Genomic DNA, 11175 nt, shown 5'->3' on the forward strand with positions numbered 1-11175 from the left:
ACTTGGCTTCTAAATATTGTTCAAAATATATATGGCAACATTCCAATGTTTTCAATTCACATTTACGTCATTTTCAGATGCTAATCGGCGCAGCATCACACATCTCACATGTTACTCCGAATTATAAAAAATATTATAAGCACTCTATTATGCTAATTGCAGCTTCCAGTTATCACATATGTAATACGAAACATATTTTGTGTCTCAAATACGCATATTAATAGTACATTCCTAGGCCTAAGCTAGGATTGCTTATTTATTTATTTATTTTGGGTGAAGAGTTATCTTAATTAAATTTTTCCGCCTAGCCGGAATCGAACCTGCAAACCTCTGCGTAATTCTCGCGAAAGGCACGATAACCATTGTGTTACAGCGGCCATATTCTATTTTTTTTAATAGTATTCGTATTATATTTCACAATATCAAATCTAACTATAATTAAACTATTGAAAAGTCAATTAATCTCTAAAATATACCCTAAAATGTAGAAACCTTTTATGTTGTTTCACTTAAGTTAATTCTCAAGGCTTAAACCTAACATATTAGTCACAATAGCACTTATCTCATTAACAATGTTAGTCACCAGACAAACAATTAGTAGTAATCCCATTATAGGTACACAGTTCACATATATTAGTATACACTCAAATATCCAGACCTCTTTAAGCACCTAGTAGTTTTAGTTAGCACATATTATTTGTAGTTGTTAAAACATAAGGTGGCATATAAATCCATGCTCATCCGACCATAAAACACTAACTGTCTTTTATGTCCCACGACTTGGAGGCTAGGTGCGGGCCAAGGCTGTATACGGGGACACCAAAATGCTCCCTCAGACAGGAACTGTTGCTATTTTGCATAGTTTCAACGAGCATTTTCGTTGTCTTCCCAACATTTTCGTTCCGTTTCAGAAAGACTGCTATATCCACCCCGCATGTCTCATTCACAGCCTTCCTACACTCGGCTGCGGAGTGTGGGGACAGCTTGCCCACTCCCATAGCTGAGCTGCATACTTCATTCACCAGTTCGAGCACGGCTACGTCTGTCTCGAATATCACTTCACAGCAGCCTAATGGAAAAACTCATAAACACAAGAGAAGAAATTCATAAACAGTGCATAGTTTTCTTCATGAACCTTTGGAAAGACCTTGTTAGTGCTTATCAGTTATGAGATCAAAAACTGTTTCAAAAAAATTGGAGAGATGATTTCAAAAGCAATTATATGTTTTCTCATAACTATTTGCCACATGTTTATGTAACAAAACTGAATTAATAAAAAAATATGTGAGATTCCTCTTCCATACAAATAAAGCTATTGTAGTTTAAATTAAAAATTAAACTTTTAATAATTAGTATTATAGAAGCCTTATCGTATTGATCCTGAACAAGGTTTTCCTCATAAATTGAAACTGCCATTATTTAAAGTAAAACTAAATACAATAAACATAACTTATTGCTTATACATAAATATTCCATGGACCTTTATTTCCTACTGGTTAATAAATATGTAATGTTCTATATGCACTATTCAACATATTTTATTCTAAAGGGATTTAATTAGATGTATAACATTTCCATCAACCGATGACTTGTTTCACCATAGTCAAGGAAAAATAATTATTGCTATGAAGAATTTAAATATTAAACCCTTTTTTACTATGCCATGTAATGGGTTGAGTCATGATTTATACTAATTAAATTAATACTCAAATATGTCTATTGGTCATCTACTAATTAGATTCTTAGTAATTGATTTACTTTATTAAATGATTTTTGTACACTACATTTATTTTGCACTTAAATATAAAAGTTAAGCCCCATTTTGATTTCTTTAAAGAATCACTCTTTGTATTTAAGATTAATGTAAATTAATTTTAATATACTCAAGTGGAATAAGAAGCTAAGTGAAGAAATACCATTAGCACTTTAAATATATTTTTAAATATTGCATAGGTATTAATAATTTCGCATGACTAACAAACCATTTATATATGTAATAATTAAATTTACATAATAATCCGTCTACCGCTCGTTGCAAAGCAGTGCTGTGCATCATAATACTCATAAATAATACTCTTTACATAAGCACCGACGACATTCCGATCCGATCGGGTCTTTTGTAAACATAATGCTGAGAGTCAACAACTGGACCAAGTGATATTTGCCTAGCTAAATCTTGAACCCGCGAATTGCAAACACATCACATGACTAATAATTATTTTCTGGCGACTGAAACCGTATATTTGAAACGGTTTTCAATAAATCAATAACTAATGAACTTTTGCAAAACGTATAATTAGATTTGCTCAACATTAAGTCGCTCAGTCCAGCGATATTGACATTGAGATAAAAATACCTATTTACCTGCCTCCCGGTCGAACTGATTCGGCTGGATTTGCTCCCGAGTGGGACCCAGGACCAGCGGGGACAGGATCCTGGGCCACAGCACGGCAAAACACCCCACAACAATCACTAAAACGAACATCGTTTTCCGCGGCCCTATCACCTCGTCGTTCGCCATTCTTCGTAATTTTCGTATCGGATCACGCACAGAGCCGGTCGCACTCTACGGGAACATCGTCGTATGTGATAAAAATAAAGATTTTCCGCCGCGTCCGAGAGCGAGAAAGCGCAGTGACAGCTGTCACGCACCCTCACCCTCCTCCCCGCGTGTTACGGGAGCGATCGGAATAGCGTAAATCTTCGTTATGGAAGCATCCATCTTCTGTGGGCGCTGAAGTGCTGCGAACGTAGAACGCCGGTGGATTGAGCTGGCTCGATGTGACACAGCCGTATATCTCAGTCAATCAGCTATGCCGACATCTTGCCTTCCCAGCCACCGGCTTGCCTGGCGGTGAAGTAGTGGGTAGGTCACTGCAGTTGTTCAAATATTGACAGAATGAATTAGCGTTTAGTTTGGGCGAGCGTGCGGCGCTCGCGGGCAGACCTCGGTACAATATGCCTGGGCGCGGAGGCGGCGCCGGCTATTAACCCTTCCCCACCGCTGCTTGGTCTACACGCGCTCAGATGAATACCAATTAGACATTCTGTGTAGGTATTTGTCATTAGACGGGGACGTAGCGCGAATGGTACTCCCTAAACTTGATGTACTTTTCCATCGAGCTTTCGTGGGCAACGCTTTGTTCCAGTGGTCACACGGGACCTTGCTCATTTGATGAGCATCGTAAATTTTAAAGTTTCTACAGACTTTCGTCCTTAATAGGTGGGGATGGACTGCTAACATAATAACATAGGTTCCTATACACCTACTACATATGTATAACGTCAATTATACTCCAGCTCACAAAACTAAATGTTAATGTTCTAACAAGCACTGCTCTTACAAACTTTTGTTGTAATCATCTTTATATTTTTCCAGTATAACAAAAAAAATAGTGCCGCATGAAGGCCCTGTAACTCAGTTGGTATTAAGTTATACCTAACAGTATGTTTCCGGTTAAATTTTTTTACCCATACATTTTTTAAGTTTATTAATTCTTAAAAATATTTGTGTACGCACCGGTTTCTTATTATTTTGGAAAATATTAGTCAAACACTTATAAACATTATAATTTATTAACATTTTCAATTAAAAAAAAATCGATTCGCTTACGTTAATATAATTAAAAAGCGAATTGACTGCAAGTAATTAACAAAAACTGTGCAGTGTTTTAAAAGCGTTATCAAATTAGTCTGTAGGTAAACCTCCGTGTAGTTCATATCCGGTGGCACCATCGCAACATTTTGCTAGCTGCAGAGCTCTCATTGTGTCGTGAAGTGTGGCAATAGTGATCGAGTTTTACCATCTTCAAATTAAACCACAATTTTGACAGAACTCTACCGTCCTATGAAACATAAAAGACCTTAGTGTACCGATAAACAGACACTACGAGTATTTATTCGGGATATCCTTTAGCTTAGGATGAGGAAAAATATAATACTTTTTTCGCGTTTTGGAATGACCATTAAGAATGTTATATCTACGCTGTATAGCCAGTGCGTAAATATCAAGATAAATTCAAATTATTATGTAGGTACCAATTGAATGCCCACTTATAAGACTAACTGAAGCGCCTAAATATTTATAATCTGCAACATTGGAAAATCTGTTAGAATTTGAACACGAGACTAAATTCCTAATCGGAGATAAGAGTATCTCAGGTCAATGTAAACATAGTTATCTTGGTGGCTAAACACGTTTTTGTTTACCTTAATACTATGGTGTTCAAACTGTTCCATTATTCTGAAAGCCTATGAAGCTGTTATAGGTTAAGTTATGTAATGTGTAACAATACATTTACGGCTCTTTAAGCCGTAAACCATGTAGTTTCTAGTGGTCTTGAATAGCACTCTTCTCTTACGGATATTGTAGACGTTGATTGAAGAAAAAGGTACCTGTATGTACCATTCCGTCTACCCATATCATAAGTGTCAATGATAAGTAAAAAATAATATATACACAACCAGACCTAAAACGCCGTAAAACAGAAATCTAAATTAATCATTTACATGCTTGGTTGACCGAGGATCGAACCCGGAATCATTTGCATCTCAAACCTATGGTAACGCTTAGCTACGTCAGTCGTTAAGAAATCAACTCATGGGATAGACAATAGTATCTCTCTACGAAATTATTGATATATTCTACTGTGATCACCATGCAGTAGAATGTGACTACGAGTACGTCAAAACTTTTATTTCTAGGGGAGGCCCTTGTTCGAAGTGGACTCTGCTCACGTTTGACCGCAATCTCTTCTGATGGAATGCGGAAAGTTCCAAGTAGACTTCGGGAGACTGGCAGGAAATTCCACTCTGGCAGTCCATTAGGAAAGAGCACGTGAAATGCTTTATTCGAGACAAAACAGTTAACTTGACAGTGATAGCCATGCGCTTTACAGGTACCATATTGCTTTGTAAGTACGAAAACGTTCACACGCAAAGCTACGTAAACGTACAAAAATACAGGCAAAGACAACATTCTTTAGCTGTCCTCATAAACCATCAGATAGGCGGGATGCCCCATCTATTTGAACAGTTGAGCGCGGAGCCTAAACATTTTTTCCTTCGACATCAAAGCGCATATGTATTCGGGTCACATACATCCCCTCCAACGAACAATAGCCTGGTAGCGCTCCTTTACGCGCAGGAAACGTCGCACGCGCATATATTACGAAATGGCCGACACCGCCATATTTTAAGCAACGCCAGTTGTAATGTCTGGATGCGATGGAGACAGTGAACCATAAAGGGAGGACATCCTGGTCGGTTTCCGCTCAACAGTTTTGGGGTACGAGGAAGCACGTGTTTTACATTTTAGTTTGATGCCCGCTTCCGTGTAAGCGGTAGGTTGTAGACCCGTAAAGGATACAGCTTTGAAAGCTTCTAGAATTCTAAAAGGTCTAAGTATATGTGTGGACCTATTCTAGTTCGCTTTGCTGCAATTATATGATTACAGTTGCATATTTTTTTGTATAAGCAATAGCAGCAGATTACTACAAGCGTAGCCAAGTTTATGTTTGGTTAAGATTCGTCCCTTTAATTCGGAGTCGGCGAAAATTAAAGAATTCAAGAATTTGCGAATTGCCTGTCTACGCCGTAGCTTAAGGGTTACAAGTGTCAAATAAAAAATCTATATAAATTAAAATCCGGGTGTTTTAATTATTTTTCTTTGCGTTTGGCTACAAATACGGTCGTTTATATCGACTCTTATTTCAACCACTTTCGTTTTGTATAATTACTTTTTTACAGGCCACAGAACCATAGACGACTTTTTCAGTTCTAAATGCACAGATCAATTTAGGTACAACTTGCCCATGCCATTGAAGGTGGTAGAACCCTTTGCGGTTCGACTCCGGCGGCACCACCGCCACACCGATTTCTACCTAATAACAGCAGTGTTCAGCGCTGCTGTGTTCTCGTTTGAAAGGTGTGGTAAGAGGGACATACTTTTCTGTGGCGGTCTTAGCTTAGTCCTCAGGGATTTTTTTTTATTTCTTAAAGAGGGATAAGAAAGACTTTTGTTTAGTTTTAACGAGTTATCCAACGTTAATGTATTTTTTCATGTTTAGTACAATGAGCACACACACAACAGCACATATGTAACACACATGATTTCTATGAAAATATCATCTACACTTTAATAGGCATTAACATACGGTAAAATTGAAGCTTGAACTGTGTTAGATACCACATTTTCAGTTTAAGTAAAAATTATTTACTTTAGAGTTCATATTATAATCATACTAAGTTTAATGTTGGTTTTACTGTACACCAGAAAAGAGAAAAAGATTTTTTTGTATGATGAGAATAATTTTGTTCCTTACGGCTTCTACAGCTTACAGTTTCTATACAGCTTTGTAGCATATTATGATTTGTACTTCGTACGTTTTCAATAATTCATTATAGCTATGTTTTAGTTATGTTAATTACAAAACTATCATCGTCATACACACCAACACCAGCCCATGTGGACATGTGAATGGGCGTGATGTAATATATGACTCATGTCTTAATCACATAATTAGGTACGCCCTCCATCCCGCGCCCACTGAACATATCTAAACATATTAATAAACTTAGACTATCTGTCTATAACTTGAAAATAAGAATCAATTACTCTGTCTGTAATTCCGAAAATATCTAAATAAAAAAACTACGCCACTATGCTACTGTCTAGGAATGCAAGTAGCATATTATCATGATAATATTTTGTTGTGTTGAAAATGTGGAAAACGAGCAAACCAAGAAAGGTTCATTAAAAAAAATAAGTGACGTTGAAATTAAGATGGTGTCAAATATATGTAACAGTAGAACCTGATGTGATCATTGAATAAATATGTACTACATAGAGGCTGTATTTATTACACTTCAGAGAGATATCGCGCGGGAAAGCTCGTGTCAAAGGCCATAGATTTTTTTGTATGAAAGCCTTCGATCACTAGAAGCTAACCAACTTACAAGTGACGCCATTTTGAAAAATAAAATTACCGGCCAGTTATAATACCTACATGACGTTTCAACAGGGTTGGTAATATTCATAAAAACTACTATGGCGTTCGATTTCCATTCGTTCAATCCCACTTATTGATCAATTATATCTACCTACGTAAGGAAATTTACGCATTAGTAACCGTTGGTTTTTTAACCATGAGTTATTATTTAATTCGACTATAATAAAGATACTATTTTCTTTAGCGGAGTTTTTTCAATGACAATACTGTATTTTTACGTGAAATAATGTTACCGTACATAGCTAAGTAGGTACATTGGTCAATCACATTAAATTTATTCACACTTTCCGAATCGACACATGATGTAAACGGTGTAAAAAATCGTTATCTTGTAATTCATATTTACTTGGAATACGGACAGGTATTGTACAATATTACAATGTAACGATATTGTGTGAATTTTATAGAGAGTAGGTAATAATATTTACAAGACACCAATCCATAACAGTCCTATCATGATTATAATAAAAAAATATAATTCTTTAGACGAACTGACTGTGAAAGAAAAATGACGGAAGTTATATAGGTACCATCTTTGATTCGGTATGATAAGTTCCTATCTGAAAGAAATATCGTCATTAGAATTAAATCTATCGAGGATGGCGCCAAGTTGCAAACAATACCAAGTTACTTTTAAATATGAACCTGATTGAGTAAAACCTAATCGCAAACAAAGGCGAACCTACTAATAAAGCGATCAAGTGACGGAAGCTAGCGCTAATACATTCAAGTTTATTCAAACTACAAGTTATTGTACAACCGAGTCGTCGCGTGCGCATATTTTCGCGTGCCGACGCCATTGTGGGCGCGCGTACGCGGCTCGAATGCGTAGTGCTGTGTCGAAAATTATGGAAGGACGGGTTTGTGTTTGAGGCGTTCAGTGCGCGTTTATTTACTAAGTAAAGGAGGTGGAGTCCTCGATAGATCTGCTTCTTTAAAAATACGGAAGTTGAAAATGTATCTTTAGGGGGTTTACGTACTTGTGACCGACCTTTTACTATATTCTGCAGTCGATTGTATTATAAAAGTTATCTAAACTTTTACTAAAATTAATGAAACTATTACGTATGTAAATAATTTTTATCAATATATTATTCAGTTAACTAGTGTTTCTGAACTACAGAAATATTAATTCTTGAGGTATTCCTGTAGCACTACGGACGACAGGCACTTTAAAAAAAAGCCTAAAGAGAACTCTTTTCAAAACCGCTGAGTGGCGACTCCATTGGCGTAACAAGTATCCATAGGCGACGATGCCTGCATTCCATCTGCGATCCCGTCTGCCTTATTGGATTAATTACTAAAGAAAAACAACTTTAAACTTAAGACATTATAAATTCATATTAACTTGGAATTTTGTTTGATAAATGCATAAGTGCGACGATTATGAACGCGACGATCGAGTTGAAAATAGTCTCTCGTATGTTTTCATCCGGTTTCACCCATTGCCTAAAAAATAATGCGATGACACGAAAAAGCGGACGGAAAATTGCCAAAACAAATTTCAATTACTCGTATCAAGATAGGGAAAATAAAACAATGTATATTTTTAATATTTTCAATTCAATTGTCGAAATTCAACTGTAAACATTCAACAAATTATTAAATTTGAAAATTATTGAAAATAGAGAAAATTTTAAACACTAGTTTGACTATTTACCTATACTTATAGCTGTACGATACCTTAACGAATTAAAAATGGAAAATCCTTATCTACTAATATTATAAATCCGAAAGTAACTCTGTCTGTCTGTCTGGTTGTCTCTTCTTCACACCCAAACCACTGAACCGATTTTAATGAAGTTTTGTACAAAGATAGTCTGAGACCCGAGAAAGGACAAAGGATAGTTTTTATCCCGGAAATCCCACGGAAACTAGGTATGGCGATCTAAGATCGATTAATCGCAGAATCGATGTTTTGGGTCCAAAAGATTGATTCTTCAGTTTTATGTTTGTTAGTAGGTACGTTATATTATTTTCTTTTAAACGCGGGCGAAGCCGCGGGCAAAAACTAATAACTTGCATATAGCAGAAGATGAACTTACAATTTACAAAATTAAGGGCCCGCCGCTAAGGGCGTACCTACCTATCTGTACAAATATGTATTACCTTTCTATATAAGTAAATAAATAAGACTAGTACCCAACTACTTATACAACCTTTTTACTACCAAAAGTTTTAGATATAATTATTCCAAAGATAAAAGTTAAGGTAGCAGCTATGCTGTAATACCAGGAATTGCTTCATTTATATTTTAATCAGTTTTCTCCGATCATTGGACTAAACCAGGTTGTAATTTGATGCTAATCCTGCGGCAAGTTTGCACTTGTTGTGGTCGCAGGACAACACAGCATGATTGATTGAGCTAAAGTACCCCACAATTCTTGTCTGAGAGAAATATTTTCCATGCATGATAAAGTGATATACCAAAGTGTGTACCTACATCAAAAGTACAGTGCAAAAATATTTTTACGATAAATTTACATATAGTGCAATGTAGTGCGGAGGAATACGCAGATTCTCTTATAAAATTAAAGGTAAAACAGAATGACCACTGCTTCCAATGTAATCAAAAACAAAATTGGTTGAAACTCTACGACAATTCGATCACATATGCATAGCTGCTTTTATTAAACAGAAAAAAAACGTTAGAAATCCTATTTGATATATAAGATGGAAGAACCGGTAGGTAAGTCCGGAAGTAATACCGCCGTACCTATATCTACATAATACCTTTTTTTTTTTGGTTGACGAGGGGGAAACCATCAAAAGGTACCCGACGCCATGGGAGTGACGCCGGGTTATGTGGGATTTTTACCGCACTAAAACCCCCCCGTGGCCGTCCTCAGCGTTTGGTGGAGATTGGAGAACTCCGGGATCTCCAACGGAACACAACCGGAGTCCTCCTAACGCGATGCCCTTCTATCGGGCTCTGCCCTGGGGGGAGCAATTTACGCTCCTCTCACATCCCCTGGTGATTACAGCGATATGCGACCACACAAACCGTTGTCCTTCCCGGGGTCGCTTGCTGGACGGTTTGAGCTCCGACTCTTGCCGCCCGCAACCCCCTTTTAGTCGCCTCTTACGACAGGCAGGGGATACCGTAGCCCTATTCTGGTCCCGGTACTACAGGGACAATATCTACATAATACCTAACGGTAGTGTTAAATGCTGCTGGGTTCCCTTTTAAAGAGTGTGGTAAGCGAGACATACGTATCCGAGGCATACAAACTCAGGAATAATGAGTAAGACGTCTATGGCAGAATTCAAATAGAATGTTATCTAGGGTTGATTACAGGTTTTCGGTTTTTTGGGCGGCAGTAGCCACATACCATCAGGTAACAAAATAAAAAACCACAATAATCACAATATAATATAGAGAGACATAAACAATTTTAAATTCGACACCAACTTGCGTGACTCCCTGTTTAGCGAGAAACCATTTTGTGATGTTCCGACGCCATTTTGGCAGGCTCCCGCTAAAATCACTGACCTTGGTACCTTCCAGTACATCAATATCTATTACGAAACATACTTTACAATGAAGTAATTTGAAGTTACATCGTTACATAATATATTTATTGTAGATAGGTAATTTATTTCATATTCTATTACTCTTCATTATGTACGTAGGTAAGTACCTAAGAAAATAAAAAAATGTATTATTTTTAGTATCCTTCTTGAGTGTTTTCAATTCGTTGTAACTTGATGTTTTCAGCAAAGTGTTTTAGTGTTCAGGTGACCCTCAGTCAAATCATAAATACAAAGTAGTGTTTAAAGTTGTAAATGTTAGCAAACCATTGCGTCCAACGTAACGTTCAACAAAGAACCTATTTAGTTAGATACTTAAAAAATATCTATTTAAATGTACCTAAACCATACTTAAGACCTAATTTATACGAAAAATATCGAGTTTGTCTAGGTAGGATATATTTCTTGAACGACCAATTAAAAACAAAAAGCTCTAAGTGATATGTATAAGCCTTCAAACTTTGCCAGAAGGTATGTATTCTAATAGTAAGTAAGTACTTTACGGAGTAGCTACATATTATCAAGACGTGTACAAAAGGTGATGATTTAATTTACATTTGTAAAAGAATCACGAAAACGATTGTGTTTATCTATTGCCGCTAATAAAAATAGACGTAGATACCAACAATTTATT

At 36.6% G+C, this 11175-nt stretch overlaps 1 protein-coding gene across 7 annotated transcripts in view; it reads right to left on the minus strand.

Moving 5' to 3' along the window:
* RIC-3 (RIC3 acetylcholine receptor chaperone) overlaps positions 1-2716 on the minus strand; it is a 41966-nt gene extending 39250 nt beyond the window's left edge. For 2 of the 7 annotated variants that reach the window (XM_073086674.1, XM_073086671.1), the window contains exons 1-2: positions 2365-2696; positions 761-1069 (exon numbers count right to left, since the gene is read on the minus strand). In XM_073086674.1, the coding sequence (XP_072942775.1) occupies positions 761-1069; positions 2365-2521 (466 nt within the window). In that variant the 5' untranslated portion in view covers positions 2522-2696. Of the gene's footprint in view, positions 1-760; positions 1070-2364 lie in introns of all 7 variants that reach the window. The other 5 variants (XM_073086672.1, XM_073086676.1, XM_073086669.1 and 2 more) reach the window with 4 other exon arrangements.
* Positions 2717-11175: the final 8459 nt, after the last annotated feature.

Source organism: Epargyreus clarus, unplaced genomic scaffold (genome assembly GCF_041222505.1).
Source record: "Epargyreus clarus isolate Ecla_fem2 unplaced genomic scaffold, WU_Ecla_fem_2.2 ptg000024l, whole genome shotgun sequence".
NCBI classification, from domain to species: Eukaryota; Metazoa; Arthropoda; class Insecta; order Lepidoptera; family Hesperiidae; genus Epargyreus; species Epargyreus clarus.